We start from the raw sequence: 16,526 nt of genomic DNA, 5'->3' as shown, positions 1-16,526 counted from the left end.
AATACATTCAACTCGGCGAAACAGATGTATCGGCATGTTTTGAGGGGTTCTGCCATCAAGTTACGCTACAGCTTTCTGTATCGCACCAGTCGGAGTTGTCAACCTTTCAAACTGGTACGATACAGATAACTATACTGCTCGATTTGAAAAGGGCCTGGTGAGTGTACTATTGTCTACTTACCAAGTATTGAAGACGAACCGGCAAATTCCCATGGGTGTATCTCTGTGCTTTTGTCACCAACTTTGAGATCAGCAAAGTAGCCTGTAAATTATAATTAGAAATACACAAATTAGCCTGGGTACACCTCCGTAATGACGCTGCTGTGGACGGTTAACATATATTAACATATATTACGTGAGCTTAAGTATGTTTACGCGTGCGTGCGTGACAGAGAGAAAGGGAGGGAGCGAGGGAGGGGTGGGGAAGGAAGTGTGTGTGTGTGTGTGTGAGAGAGAGAGAGAGAGAGAGAGAGAGAAACAACACTATCTTATTGTACCTTCTAAGAACGTCTTCATGGCTTTGGACCGTGCTATCTTGTTCAGCGTCTTCCCCGAGTACGTCACCAGAGTGGGGTCCGCCCCATAAGACAGCAGCAGCCGCACGATCTCCACGTGGTCATTCTCCACGGCGTCGTGTATGGGCCTGAGACGGAGAAAATCATCATCTATATGGGCGCATTCAGTAAAAGTTGATCCACGGACTAACAGATCCGCAGATCAAATATGGCCGACCCACTTGAAAGCTTGTACCTTGATACCAACTTATTCATGAAGCATTAAGTGTATCGGATACTCATGCCCTGATCTCAAATTGCGATAAGAAGAATCTAATATAAATATATAAATTCACCTGCCCCTGAATAAAAAAAAAGTGGAATCGTAATCACATTTCATCTTTTTAACGCCGGATATCACGGCAAATTGCTCAATTCCCATCTCTAATATTTAACTCTCTTTATTTCAAGCAACACAAAAGGTCAAAGAACAGTATTCTACGTTATCTCACCGTATTCCGTCCTGTGAGCTACAGTTCACATTGGCACCGAACTCCAGCAGGTGTTTGGCTACAGACAGATTGCCTCGCACGCAGCTCTCGTGGAGCGGCGTGTACCCTGCGTTGTCCTTGGCGTTAATGTCCACCCGCTTCGTCTCCAGGCAGTGTAGAACAACGTCCTGGAACAGAGGCAGAGCATATAGTGTCGGTTATCATATGTGACCGCATGGACGTTAAAAGAGATACCCCAAGTTTCCCGTAAGGAGCTGTACAAAGAGTTCCATTACGACGACGTGCTCTTGAAGTTACGCATGTTTAGAATCAAGGTGTATTACTTGTACTTCTTAACAGGTTACATAAATAACATCAAACATGAAAAAAAACATCAAAGAAATAAAAAAGTAAAAGAATTGAGAGATTTCCTATTTTTGTTAAACATTCTTCCGTCATCTACATTGATCAGCCCCCCCCCCCCCCCCCCCCCACACACACACACACACAAAGGAGTAGTGCATAGGGCCTACAGTTTTGCAGACCACACGCTTTCAAGAATGCAGCTAAACAAACGGACCGCTAGTAAGATTTCTGCAGTTTAAAATCATCTTATTTTCTTATTGCGAAGCTTTTGCTTTTGTAATAGTTATACGTAAACTCTTTGTGAGTAATTCATTTACTATTTCTACTCTAACATAACATCTTTCCGCGTGGTAAAAATATAATTATCCCAGTCTTTTCCAAACGAAGTAAAGATGCCTGAATTCAAAGGTAATTTGAGTTCACTTTGCTCTCGTTGAGAGCAAGAAAACCACCGATGATACAGGACTTTAAATGTACGTATCTCGTACCCAGTCAAATGTACGTAGGCCTACCTCATAACTCATCAAGTGCACTTACCTCGTACCCCGTCAAATGTACGTACGTTGTACCCCATCAAGTGTACCTACTTCGTACCCCATCAAATGTACGTACCTCGTACCCCATCCTCGCCGCTCGGTGAAGAACCGTTTCTCCCGAGGTTTTACTACACGTCAACTTCTTCAACAGCGGAGGCGTGCGGCGGTCCTGGGCGCAGCTATCGTTAGTCTCGGCTGGCTTGTCAAACTGTTCCTCGCTCTGTGTGGTGCCGTCGTCAATCATGTCATTCAACTGCAATGGAGAGGTTTTATTTGAGAGCACGGTCTGGTATATTGTTTTGACTCTGGGATAGCGTAGGCTTGCGGAAACGCGAGTACAGCAGTTTCGATTATCGTTACCTTATTACACCACAAAACGATAGGTGGCTCCGTGATGCCCAAGAGGGGCCACACTGATTTTTTTTTTACATTGACGTTTTTTTTTTTTGCATTTCCTCACTCTTCATTTTTTTTTAGAAAACAAAGTGACACGTTCAACAGCCTCAAATCTATTATTATAAATCGCATTTATGTGATATTTCGATGTTATGTCCTTTGGCCGTTTTTCACTTGATTGATAACTATACGATTTCCGAAATTCCTTGACAGTGCATTCATGATTGTCTTACCTCGTCATGCAGATGAGACGGCAGGTCTTCCGACACCCCCTCGTATGCGTAGTTATCCTCATAGTAATACTCGTCTGTGTCCGCGTCTTCGCATCCAGCGTAATCTATCTCTACCTCAACTTTTTTCGTGCGTTTGCTGCCGCGACTTCCGGTAGACTGTTTCCCGCCGCGTTTCTTTCGCCTCCCTCTGACAGGGGAAAAGTCGTCTGCGTCCACCTGCGATTCATCACCCTCATCCACCGACATTTCTGTAGATGTTTCCAGTTTTTCTTTTTCTTTGGACTGTTCTTGCTCTCGGTTTCGTTTCGCTTGACGGTTGGCCCGCTTGAGTTCCAATCGTTCTTCCTCCCGAGAAAGCTCAGCTTCGTAGGCCGCATTCTTGTTATAGCTTCGTCGTCGGATTCGTTCTGCGATAAAGGATTTTGAAAAATTACATAAAGACAGTATTGCTCGCACGCTTACTGCAGAACGGCAGGCACGTGCTTAGCAATAGACTAAGGATGCGTGTAAGCAAGTCAGATAAAATTATACGATCGCATGTAGGTACATGAAAACAACAGTAATTTAACCATCAAAGATCGAAATTCATACATGTCAACTTTCCCCGATAATCGGAAAGTCTCCTCGATACTGAACAAATCTCCCAGTCTTCCGTACAGGTAACCAAATCTCCCGGATGAAAGCAACTTTGAAAATTTGCACCGCTGTCAACTTCATAATTCGCTTCTAATTGTTTGTGTGTGTGTGTGTGTGGGGGGGGGGGGGGGGTTGAGAGAGTAGTCGCTCCCCTCCCCCCTCCCCCACCACTAAGCACGACGGCAGCGCCCCCCCCCCCCTCCCGATAAAGGATCTAGTGACTCGACAACTGATTGATCCCCCTCCCCGGACACTGTGGCGTCAACACTTTCGCAAGATTAAGTGGTCAAATGGTCAATGGTTTCCAAATTTTCCGAAGATCGCACTACTCACCTAGGCCTGTTCCTCGCGTCCTTGTCGGCAGGATCTCAGGACTAAAGTCCGAGAATTTCTGTGGAGTTAATCCTGGAAGAGGAAGTGAAAGACGTTAAAACACGACGTCTGGAAGGCAGTTACGAGTAAACTGCAACTGCTTTTGAATGGCAGAGCCGATAAAACAGTCTGATCAGGTTACTCTTTATTTTTGCTCATTTTTATTTGTTTGAATATTAATTTATTCATCTATTTTTATTATTAGTGCTAGGGCGTCGCAGATTTACCCTATGCCTAAACAAACACAACAAAAAAGCATTTCACCCCCATTAACAATAACATTTTGCCTAAACTGCACTAAATGCAAAACACTTGTTTTCATTCCAACAACACAGAGTACTGTAAGTTCACTGTGCTGACAGGACGTTTATCATCTTGTAACGAGCACACATAATCGTAAACAACACACCGCCGTTTCCACAGAAGTCAGTATTTAATTCAAGTTGAACTCAACGCCTTCCTTACCCGATTTATTCGTAAACCTGCACGCGCGTCGCCGGAGCTGTGCAGCTTTGGTGAGAGCACTAGCGTTCGGGTTCCTCCTGCGCCGTGAAGCGGTGAGGTCGTCTCCGTCCGGCTTTGTTTCCATTTCAGTGAACTTCATCATGGCCCGCTGCGAGACAGCACAGAAACATTTGAACCAATCGATAAACAATTAATCCAGAATCTAATACATTATCAAGCACGGCGTGGATTGGGAGACAAAATATTACTGTCTGTGAAAGCATACGTTTTAAACCTGCTTATACTATTTACCCGCATCTATTAACTGACGGTTTTTATATTTATCACATGAGAATATTAACGCCAGAATAAGCTTGATTATATTCCAAAAGTACATCAATTATGGCGCAAATCAAAAGTAACTGCGCAGTTTTGATAACAAGGAAACAGATAATAGGGGCGAGTTTTTGTCTCGCTGGAGCAAAGTTCTCATTAATTATAAATATCCTGTACTTGATATCAGCTCCTTTGCCTGCAGAGGCATTTATTACTTGACACCGATCTATAGGGTTACAAGAAACAAAATCATTACGTCTATCTGGATGATATTTTCTCTGACAATCGATTAAAGCTCGCTTTCCAGTGTGGCCAAGTGCTTTAAAATGTAGGCAAGTACTTTTAAATATTTGATAAATCGTGCCATGATAGATCGGATCGATGCGTTTTTAAACGTGTTGGCGTCGGCATCATTTGAGTTTCTCGCTCTTCAATATTTACACCACCGTACACTGAGGTACTAGATTTTAACTAATAATCCCGACCTTTTTCTTCCTTTTGAACACAGAAAAATATTGCTAAGACCACATTCAGATAAACCCATCGTACTACTCGAGAAGAGTAATTACCCCCTAGCTGCTCAAGGAGATTTGTCAGACATATAAGCTGATTCTACTGAGTGGAAATCGAGAGAATTCCCCACAGGAATAGACCGACCCAGTTTGTACGATGGGTCTATCTGAATGCGCCCCTAATTTTCACTTTGAATTTGTCTAAGTAAGGTTGAAAGAACTAAACATGAAGAATAGGTAGACAATTTCGGCCCATTTTATATCGAGTGGTACATTTAATAGAATGGTCCACTTTGAGAGATCCGAACATCTAGTCACTCTACAGGAGGCACTACTCTATTTCACAAGTTGCTTTTTAAGGGAGCGCTCAGATAAACACATCGTACTAGCCGAATCGATCCAACTCTGCGAGAATTTCTCCCTAAGTGCAGTCACTGTAATCAGCTTAAATGTCTGACACATCCTAGTTGCTAGGGGGTAAATAAGTAATTCACTAGCTACTGAGGGGGCATGTCTGACAATTAAACTGATTACACTGAATGCACTTTCGTGAAAATCCCTCGCAAAGTAGGATCGATCAACATGGTACGATGTTTGAATCAGAACGCGGCCTAAGTAAGTTTATAAGCTGACCATGTTCAGTGCAGGGGGTTTTGTTTAAGTGACTCTCTTACGTAACATCCGGGTCATTCAACTGCCAATCTCACATAAGCGACCGGACCAGTTAAATGCACTGCTAGATGTTAATAGGGCCCCTTAAACGATAAACTTTTTATCATATGCCTTACTCTACCAAAACTTTACCTGCAACCACCTTGCCTCTCGGTCCAACTCAGACGGATGAGCAAACAGGTTCTCAATTTTCCGGCCCCTGCGTTCTGCCACAAAACCGTCCGTGTTGGCAATCTCTTCGAGCATGCGCGTCCTGCGCGTGCGACTTGACGGGCGGCCCTGAGAGTCCAAGCTCGTGTCACGCGACTCGAGACTCGTATCCCGCGAGCCAGATTCGCTGTCAAAGTCCTGATTGCGCAAGAGCTGTCGTCCTCTCCTTTGTAAAATGGGTCGTGTTGCTTCCTTCTCTTTCTTCGGCACCGGTTTCGTTTCTTCTTGAGCTGTCTGCTCGATAGTGTTCCTCTTTTCTAATTCGTTCTCGTCTGTTTCCATCTTAACAGGACTTTCCCGAGGTGAAGAGTTAAAAGGGCTCTCAGCTCGTAGAGACTTTGATTTAATTGGCGTGCTAGGCCTCTTTGGGCTTAATCTCGGGGATTTCTTACCGGATGCTGCACCGGAAGATCCGTTCATCCTGGTCAAGTGACCCCTGCGTTGCATCTCTTGCATGAGGGCCTGAGATGCTTTGCGCATGAGCGGCGACAATTTCTTCAAGTTCATTGAAAATTTCTTAGTCGTAAATTTCATAGTTTTCGGGGAATTTCGTTTTGCGTTTATTGACTCTGCTTTATCGTCCCTTTCTGGAGATATTGTCACAGATTTTGGTGGTTCGTTCATAAGTGCACTGGACGTGTCACCTACTTCTTTCTCTTGCTGCTTCTCCATCTTCATTCTGCACCAAATATTTTTCATCTCCTCATTAGTCAAAATGTCATCCTTTTTAGAGTTGTCAGTGGGAGATGGTGATTTTTCTGTACGTGATCCTGGAGATACTTTTGCTACATCTTTGCCAGATGCACTTTGATTCGATTGCGCAATGCTAGTATTATCATTCAACGCCGAGGAAACATTCAAAGATTTTGAAAGTGTTTCGAACAGTCCCTGTGAATGTTTGCGACCAAAAGTTTTCACAAATTTCTCCGAAAACTCTCTCGTGTCAATTGTCGTTTGTAGCAGTTCAGCTTTACATTTCGCTTTTTCTCCTTTCGGTCCCCTTCTCGGCTGCACTTTAGTATCTTTGCGGTTCCCGGGCTTACGGTTCCCTTTTCGATTTGGGCTTTTGGTCTGGATTGCGGAGCCTTTCGGGGAATGCGATTCCCGCGTTTCTGTCGTTGGTTCCCCTTTGATACACGTCATTTTTGAAACGTCACTTTGCACCGAATCTTTACCAGCATCACTTCCACATCTTTCTGTCAGCATGACCTCTTTATTACATAACTCTCCCTTTATGGGTTCTGACTTAATCGGATTTCCAGTTTCCTTCTTGGTGTTGCTATCGGCATATCTACCGCTGTTCCCAGGATCCAATTTTGCCGGACTGACAGATGCTTTGGTCACCGAAATGTAAGGTTTTATGCTGCTATCAACTCCCGCTGCGTTTGATCGAACTGGATTAGGCGCCACCTTGGTTCTTAACAGTTGCGGGGGCATGCGAAGGGAAGAGCGATACTTGATCAGCTCGTCTTCATCAGTTGCGTTACACTCACCAGATGGTGCAGGAGCCCTACATCGAGTGTTAGGCCTGTTACTACTTCCTGGTTTGTTCGACCCCTTGTTATTTACAATCTTACTTGTAACGGGGGTGGGCTTTTTGTAATCCCGATACGTGACGGCGCGCGCACTCTGCTCTATAGCTTGCAGCATGGAAGCTGGCCGGGTAGATGGCACCACAGTCTGTGGCCCGTCTTGATGGCTATCCCGAACTGGTGATGGCGGGGACTTGTTGCCCTGTCCGGTTGGCATAAACGCCGAAAGATTCGGAACTGAAGACAGTGGTGTGACAGAGGTGGACGAAGTATCACGCAAAACGCTTGGAGTTACCTTTGATGACGTAACACTCGAGGCGGTCTCCGCCGAGGTTGCAGTAGCACTTCTACCGCTTAAAGACTGTCCTGACGGGTCGCTTGAAAGCGAAAGATTCTGCCTTTCCGTATTACGTTGAGTAGAGGTGTATGAATGGGTTGCTCTAGAAACATTTGCCGTGATAGGATGTGTAATTTGAAAAGGGAGGAAGGCTATAGGTGTAGAAGTGGCAATATTTTCATGTCGAGAGCACGACTCATTGGTGCTGAAGTGATTTGAGACCACTGCACCTTGAACTACTTTAGCACCCGATGTCCGACTTACAGGAACAAGCACTTGGTTGTCAGACCGTTGTTTTTTGCTGCGAGTGCGTATTGAGTCAGATGTCGGACCCTCTGCGGCATTTGTTGCAGCATCAGCTGCTTCAGTTTTATTCGCAGGTGTCCACGGGGTCCCATTAACTATACTACCACTGTGCGCGGACTCCGAGGCGTTACGCAGTTTCATCACGTCCAGCGGGTTAACATTAAATACCTCATATTTCTTAATGGCCCGGATGAAGTCCTCTTTAAGAGAATGTTGCCGAGGAACGCCATCGTTCTTAGAAAAAGGCCGTGTGTTGTCTGCTTTTGTAGATTCCGCTTGGTAAGTCTCATCATTTTGAACGCGCATGTTGGCGTTATTATCTGGAAGGGCAGTGACAGTTGACCTTTGATGTCCGAACGCCGGCTGACCAGTCGTTCGACCTGTACAATTTGTATTGTTGCTGTTCGCCTGCGTCTGGTTGCCTAGCGACGGCATATTTTCTCTAGAGATGCCAAAATGGCTGGTTGATGTATCATTTAAGTGCCCAGATTTTACTGCGTCAACGGAGTTCCCGGATGTAATCTCGATCGACGCAGATGAATGTTGCTGCAGTGTACCTGCAGCCATTTTAGATTTTGCGTAATGCATTGCTGCCTTGTGATACGCGAAGACGGCCCTTGAAGCGAGCACATGCGTTGTGTCTGCGGAATATTCAGACAGTTTTCCTGTTGTTTCATGCCGAGCTGTTGAATCGGGGACCTGGCCGAGTTTGTAGTCAGGCAGCGACTGTTTTACCCTCGGCTGCCCTACAAGCTCCGCTGTTGTAGCATTTGTGACTGTTCTTAAAGGAAATTGGTATTTTTCTGTTGTTTGAGTAATATTCTTTGCCATGATATCGGAATATTGATTGAGCTTGTGGTGTGGTTGAGCAGGTTGCGTATGCACCCTAGGTTCTCCTACGAGATCTGCGCGAGAGTTCGGAACGTGTGTTACTTCCGGGTATGATCTTTCTTGCACGACCATTTGATTTTGTGGCGCAGTGTTCTGTTGCGTTGTCTGTTGGGTTCTGGCGCGTTGGGGTGATCTGTTATACTGTGGCAATGGGGCGGACATCCGGGCACGTTGTATCTGCGACAAACCCTGAGCTGCTGCTAATGTTCCGGTATGGTGCATTGTTATTTGAGACACAGACTGCGTGTGCGACGTCGTTCCAACATGGGGGACCTGATGCTGCTGGTACAGCCCCGAGGTCCCCTTGCGGCTTTGGACAGCTCCATAGTGGTGGTTAGGCACTGTCTGATATTCCGGCGCAGCTTTAGAAGGGGACGGCGACATTTTAGCGACTGTGTGTCCGCCGTTTGCCGGGTATCGCTGTAAAGAAGTCCCGCTGACTTCATTGTGCCCTGCAGAGGGAGACACCTTGATCAAGGGCGGCATTGGTGGAATCTGACCAATTGAACGAGTGGCACACTGCCTCACCCCAGCATCGTGAACATTTTGAAAAGTATTTTTCTCGGGTGACCCAGTTAACTGTTTTGCCGCTGCTTTACCATTCATTTCCTGATGCGGTGAAACATGGCCGTAAGATTTTTGCCTGAGGGCCATGAATGCATCCAAGGCTGCGGGGCTTACTGTCCGGTGCGAGGTGGCGTCTGTTTTAGAGGTGTATGGTCTGCCAGGAGTTAGGTTGCCGTGAGAGGGTGCCACTGAACGGTTCACCGCCCGTCTCTCTGGAGAGATTGTGTTATTAGCACTGGTAGGAATGTGAACAGTCGACCCAGGTATCTTATTAGCACCGGGCTGAGAATGAGGGTTTATATTTGTCACGCCCCCTACAGGCCGTGACTGCGGTTGAAAAGTTCGCGTGCCTGTAGGTATGATCTGCTGCATGAACTTGGGACGACCAAGCGGCGAATGCTGATTGCTCGTAACATCTGCTTGAGAACCGTAAGGGTTTCGGTCTACCTGATTCCCGGGAGTGCAAGTCCCCGTGTATAGTGGCGGCTCTTTCATAGGACTGGGCGACATGAGATAACCATTGTTTTTACAAAATGTTCGCCTCGGACTCCCGATGTTGAGATTGTTCTGCAGTTTAAAAGCTTGTGAAGTGTGTTGTTCGTCCTTTGCATATTTGGCTTGAGGCGGGCCTTCCTCTTTGAGAAATATGACGTCATCGTCATTTTCATTGTCAGTCGTATCTGCACTTCTTTTACGTGTTTTCACTGATAAATCCAAAGGGCTGTCGACATCTCTTATTAAAACTTCGCGTGGTGACTTAGTCTTATTATTAGGTTTGGATAAATCCAGGGGAGCTTGCTCCTCCATAGCAACAGCCGTAGCAGGCATGATTTGACGTGCGGTGACACCTGCGTGATAAAAACCTTGTGCTCTGTCAAACAAATTCGCTCCGGGCGATCGTCTGCTTGGAAATGGTGGCGGACTCTTGATGCCATTTTGTGCAGGGGATGCTGGGTAATGTGCGCCTGCTGCCGGCACTGCGTAGAAAGGCGGTCTTCGGTACATCGTCTGTAATAAACAAGAAAATACATTTCATTAGAATGACCTTGTCCATATCAAACGCAAATGAATTCCAGGAATTTATACAGTCAATTGAAATTGACAAAATTACTTTAGCTTAGTTCATTATTCATATCCGATTCGCACCCGCGGGATCTCATTAACTGAATTCGGCATTAAGCTGGCTTATCACGCGAAGTAAATGTCGCCAAATTGCGGTTCACATCAGAGCTGCTTATCGCGCTTAATTAACGCTATCTGCTTACGATATCGCAGACAACTCGAGAAAGAAGTAAACAGCTTGGACTGCACGACCGTCGCTGGGAACTCTGAACCGTAAAAACTGCGACGAAGTGGACGACTTCATTTGGACGAATATTTGAGACGGAGTTGCCGCTGTCTTGAAATACCACAGGTGAAATCGTGCGCGTATTTTATGGGGGGGGGGGGGAGATGGTTAATGAAGGGATGCGACACTGGATATAAAAAATTCATCAACAAATTAATACGACGTACGCGTAATGCTTCTTTAATGATCGCTGTCATTGCGTTTCCAGACTTGTCAGTGCATTCTATTCTGATGATAAATAATGCCTTAAATTAACGCTAAGTATTTCGCTTCCCCTTCGCTTCGGTAGACTGTGACGCCAAACGCTATTTTAACTCCATAATTGCTCTATCTCGAAAGCATTTTTACTGCATTGGAATGATCAATCATTTGCTTGTCTTCTCCAAAAATAGACCGAAAGCGGTTAGGTAAGATTACGGGTCCTCTGCGAAAAAAAATTATATATACATACATATCATGCTACATGCCTAGCGAGAAATGCAACGTGTTGACTTACGCAACTTGAATACACATCAGGTAGCTTCTGTCCTATATTCGATCCGACTTAATGCTGGTTTTTTATTTACGAATGCGAGGCAAGACAATACAGCTGACGCAAACGTGACGCACGCGTTTCGTTATTTGCTTTCTCAGCCAACTCCGTCGTCTTTACTCATTACCGGCAGTGGATCTTGTTGCGACTCGAACAGAGCTTGGAATTTGTCTACAGATAATCCATTTTTCATGAATGTCTTCCAGGAGAATGCTCGGCACGCAAAGGACGAGTTACAAACAGATTTTCCCCATTAATTATCAGCGGAGCATCAATTTCATATTTCTCAACTAAGTCAAGCAATCAAGCCTCGCGCTCGTGGACAGAACACCCAGCTTCGCGTTCGAAACACGCCAGAAATGGTTTTCATTTGTAACAAGTAAAGGCGTTTTCAGCGCACGTCGTTAGGCCTATAGGTCGTCCCTGACTTGTTAAGAAAAAATAGCAGTAATTCTAAACTGATTGCCAGTGCAACTTTGTGTAGTAATATCACGCACTGTGGCAGGTTCACTTCGGACAAAAAGATTCCCGGCGCCATATAACCTTACTTGACTTTACCCGGGTCCCCTTTGTCTAGTGCTGTACCGAGACACAAGGGTGACGCAAGAGATTCTATAGATCTCCATTCAAATGACCTCCACACTACTCTAAATGCGGAGCTCTATTGTCTGTCACATAAAGATATTCTGACGCCTGACATCATAACCGTGACATTTTCTTTCTGCCTTGTTTGTGAGGCTTTGAAAAGTGGGCCAGAACGTGACGCCTTTCCCCCATCTGTGTAAACAACTTTTTAAAATTGTTATTGTGGTTTCAGTATCGCAGTTACAAAACATTTTCTAAGGCCACGGCCATTGTAAAAATGCACTTGTACAAAAAAAATTACTAAACCAGCATTCATAACGAATACACGCTCTTCTCCATGAAATGCACCCGTTATTCAAATTTCAACCCAATCAATAAGTATACATGTGCATTTTTCCTCCACCATATTCTTCAAGAATGTCAAAATAACAACGGCACATTAAGACGACTTACGCGGTAATTCTCCCGCTAGACTTCCTGCATTTGCAATGAGTGCAGCAGACGGTGGAAGCCTTATCGTTTACACTGCGATATCACACACACACACAAAAAAAAAAATAATAAAAATCCCCGTAGGTAAAAAGCGCACCGAAGACAACAGCAAGCTATCGCTGGCACGCGCTTACCGTGCCAAAACGTTTCGCACCAGTGGTATAAATACCATCGGGAAGCAATTCAAGTCGACGCCGCCAGTCAAAGTACGTCAGAAACTCTCGATCGATCAATTCTTATAAATGGAATATGAGTAACGTAAGTCTTCTACATACGCCCGTATTACATTTACATTTAAAATAGACCTAGGCTAGCGCTTTCGTGAAAGAGCCGCTTATTTTCAAAGATATCAAGGCGGCCGCGTTAAGTTACGCAAGAGCGTGGGTCTTTTGTCTAGCATTTAACACTTGGAGACGATTTGGATAGGTAGTGACAAAGTGTAAAATACACGTCAATGACAACAATGTTAGTGTTTACGAAACAATTCCCTACTGCGTACAGGTAAAGCTTCACTTGTGCTTTCTTGTTCTTTGCGCTTTTTTCCCTTTCAACGGCACGTCGTGCCTATCAGTCGCTAGTTCAAAGCAAACACTTCACATTCCCGCTTTCTTATAAGCTGTAACTTTACCTCGTTTATCTCCACGTGTGTTTCAGTCTGATGTTTACTACGTACATAGACAAATATACAACTTGCCACACAGACTTGCCTACTATACATACATACATACATACATACATATGTGCAGTACAATGTTAGCCACGAGTTCATATATTTTGAGAATAAAACCGCTGGCAAGCTCACAAGTGATGAACACACGCCAGCAATCTCCTGTCTAATTATTCGCCCTTAATTTACCGTGTACCGCAACCCGGGTGCGCAGGCCTACGACCGCAGTCTGCTTTATCGATTATCGCGCTCGAGTTCTTTTATCACGGTGTGCGTGTCTTCGTTATGTAAATGCCGTGACAAACGCTCCTTTGAAAAGAAATCTATAACACACCGTAATACCCCCGGCGCAGAATGCCGCTTATGCTCGTCGGGGGCCCGGGGTACGTTAACTGAATCACTATTCATACATGCCATGAATAAATTAATTCCTATGGAGCCCTGTATGTGAGGTAGAATCGTTCGTGCTATGCGCTCCTTTGAAAAAGATTTATAAAGCACCGCTTTAACGTCTTATTTATCCGCGTCAATGGGAACACACGAAGACGGCGCGTCGGACGTGTAAATATATAGATCAGTTTCCCCTGGCGTCCTTTGTTACTCTTGAGCTCTCGAGGGAAGACTTTGGAGTGCACAGCCGGATCTCAGTACAAATATGCCATGAATATGCACAGCCCAAGGGGCATATCATTGACTGCTAACCACAAAATAATCCATAAATACACACGAGGAACTTTTTTAAATGGGTTTATAAATATATTTTTCAGCGTATTGATAAATATGCTGGTTATGCAATACTTGCCTGTTTGTAAAGCGCATCGATGTATCGAATTAAGCACAGAAAAAAGGAGATTAAAGCAATAGGCAAATTTAGCATGAGATCGAAATAATCCTCCCCGCACAGGTTAAATTCACGCTATAACCTCCATAACAAGGGCTCCGAGATATTCTAAAGATACCAGGGCAACGGAGTCTCTCTGTAAGCGAGGTAGATTTCACACAATAAAATGCACCGAGTCGCATAAACGGCCCGCACACACAGTGAAAATATTACGATGATTCCTTCCACCCATCACCCTGTCTAAATGTACAGGGGAATAACCGTTCACGGTAAACAAATTAATCTACGTGCAGGCTGCCACGAGCGGCCCTTGCTTAGTGCGATTCCTGTCTTCGTTTTGCAGCGGACCATGATAAGCGGGCACCAGTCAACAAGCAGCGCGGGATGGTATCTTTACAGGCACTTACGCAGTGCTGGAGACTGCCCGAGTAACCTGAACAACAACAGTGACACTCACAACTCACCGACCATAAACCTTCCTATCTACTGTGCGTTATCGTTGATCGTATCGTTCTGTTATACTAGGGTCGTGCGCCTTGGACTAACTGGCGCAGCGTACTTCCCGATTAACAATGAATGGAATGCGCTGTACTGCACCTCGTTCCGCTGTTTAGTTAAAGATCAGTGTGAGGCGCGATACCTTGCTTGCAGTGAAGTGTGCGCCGTGCTGCGAGTACTGCCAAATGGCACGGGTCGTTCTCGCTGCCAGGCAGCTGCCGCTTGCCTGAGGTAAGACGTAACTAAAATAACCATAGTACACACTATCACTCACCGAGCGCCGCTCTGCAAAGATCTACCGTGTGGTACACGTATCGTATCGATCCCAGCTAGTCTGTGTGCCGTGGGTATACTATCTCTCTAACACGCGTCTCGCCATTAACGCTGTTAGACCTCCTATTGACAAAGCATTAACTCACAGAGATCGTTGCCTGACGTGGATTAAATGTCACGTGACCGGACGCGCGTTAACTGCAGGGTAAATAATCTCACTAAGACGCAAAACGTGCGGATATTCTCTTTGACGTTCTTTCCGTAGGTGGCCGGCCCTCCACCTCGATTCACGTCTCAGGACGAGGACCAAGACCGTAGATGTGAACGCAAGCTTACAGAGCAAAGCAACGCACGTACAAGTACTACTGCATCTACTGCCTCTGTATCTTGGACGAATAATTCATAACCCGTAGCCAGACACGCGCGCGTGATGCAGATGATAATTTTAATTCAGTCCACTCTCGATGCAAAAACCAAAATTGCACGTCTAATTTTGTCAGATTAAAGATAAACAAACGCCAGATAACGGCGATTACAAAAACGTCCAGCACCAGCACCGTGCATTTGCGTCGTCCAGCACCGTGCATTTGCGTCGTTGGCGACAAAAGGGGGAGTAGTCAGTTAATTATATTTAACACATCAGGAATATTTGTTTTCTACGGATTTTTTCAACTTCTTACATTGGCCTAAGTAAGCAAGCTTCATATAGTCACATGTTTTAGTTAGACCGCAGAGTTAAGGGGTTTATGTAGTGAAGTGCAATGTCTTTATGTGTTGTTTACAAGGGGGGAATTGAACTGTTAACAGACCTTAACAGTCGCATAGGACATGAGACAGCAGTGGTAGTCCTAGGAATGGACGTCCAGGGTCCCATGTGATGTGATAAAGGTACAGGTTAAGGTTAGTCGGAGTATTGGGGTTAGTATATTATATACATGGGACGAACATGTTAGTATAGGGCACCTGTACAAAGTACGGACAACGGTTCCTATCGAAGTACCATTTCTGTCACACCGACGATAACAAAATGACCTTCACCTCGTAATTATTAACACTTAGAGTCAAGAACGCCATGCTTATATTTATATTTACTTCGTTACTATTATTATTATTATTATTATTATTATCATTATTAAATTTTGTATTTGGTTTTCGTCTTTCCTCTTCTTACATTACGAGACTGCAAAATTTTATATGAAAGTATAAGGGCGCATGGCCATCCTACTGGATAAAACCTCGGGTCGTCTTCTCTGAGAATCGTCGGATTAAGTTGAGCTTGAAAGGTAATATTGGAACCACGCGAGACTATCGCCACTGCATGATTTTAAACGAGAATAGAAATCGTGTGAGAATCCGCGTGAGGTGGGATTAACATTTGAGCGATAAGGGTGAAACTGTATGTGCCAGGAATGTCGTCTTTATAAGCAGTATAAAAGAGTCCCTTCAAACCTGGTGATTTCGTACTGTTGAACAATAGACTATGTTATATGAATTTAAAAGAAAACCAGAAAAAAGCACCCTTATAGATAATCCTGTCTGCTTTTATTCGTTGCCGTCGCACTTATTTGCCTGCCGTTATTTTTCATACATCTCCTCCCAATTCCGAGAAATTTCGCTCAACTTTTTACAAAGTCAAGGCTGTTTCCCCATTGAGGTTGATCGCTGACGCGTCATTTCAAACACTGTAATGTTAGTATACGGTATACTAACACTGTAATGTTAGTATACCGTATAATACGGGTTCCGTCGCCAGCATGCTGAGCTGCCTGCAATACATATATTTAATGACATAAATCGAACATTTATCTGTAGAACGCTTAATTGTCTCGAAAAGCAATTTCAGAAATATCACCAGCTATGGATTACACCTATTTGTTTTATTTTACCCAGGAAAATTAAGAAAACGTCAAACTGTGCCGACGTTCCGAGCATATAACCCCGACAACCTCCGCTGTTTAT

At 44.7% G+C, this 16,526-nt stretch overlaps 1 protein-coding gene across 9 annotated transcripts in view; it reads right to left on the bottom strand.

Moving 5' to 3' along the window:
- The window catches only part of LOC106158321 (uncharacterized), a 61,454-nt gene that overhangs the window by 2,233 nt on the left and 42,695 nt on the right, over nt 1–16,526 (bottom strand). For 5 of the 9 annotated variants that reach the window (XM_086997920.1, XM_086997923.1, XM_086997922.1 and 2 more), the window contains 8 exons: nt 5,621–10,339; nt 3,990–4,137; nt 3,486–3,557; nt 2,517–2,923; nt 1,964–2,140; nt 1,007–1,173; nt 498–643; nt 182–262 (listed from right to left, as the gene is read on the bottom strand). In XM_086997920.1, coding sequence (XP_086854046.1) covers nt 182–262; nt 498–643; nt 1,007–1,173; nt 1,964–2,140; nt 2,517–2,923; nt 3,486–3,557; nt 3,990–4,137; nt 5,621–10,339 — 5,917 coding nt within the window. Of the gene's footprint in view, nt 1–181; nt 263–497; nt 644–1,006; nt 1,174–1,963; nt 2,141–2,516; nt 2,924–3,485; nt 3,558–3,989; nt 4,138–5,620; nt 10,340–10,846; nt 10,892–13,012; nt 13,034–14,260; nt 14,448–14,568; nt 14,938–16,526 lie in introns of those variants that run through there. The other 4 variants (XM_086997926.1, XM_086997928.1, XM_086997924.1 and 1 more) reach the window with 4 other exon arrangements.

This window comes from Lingula anatina, chromosome 10, assembly GCF_051362555.1.
Source record: "Lingula anatina isolate TDL-2025a chromosome 10, LinAna3.0, whole genome shotgun sequence".
NCBI classification, from domain to species: Eukaryota; Metazoa; Brachiopoda; class Lingulata; order Lingulida; family Lingulidae; genus Lingula; species Lingula anatina.
Note: the sequence above shows the minus strand (reverse complement) of the source record. Positions and strands in the feature narration are given on the sequence as shown.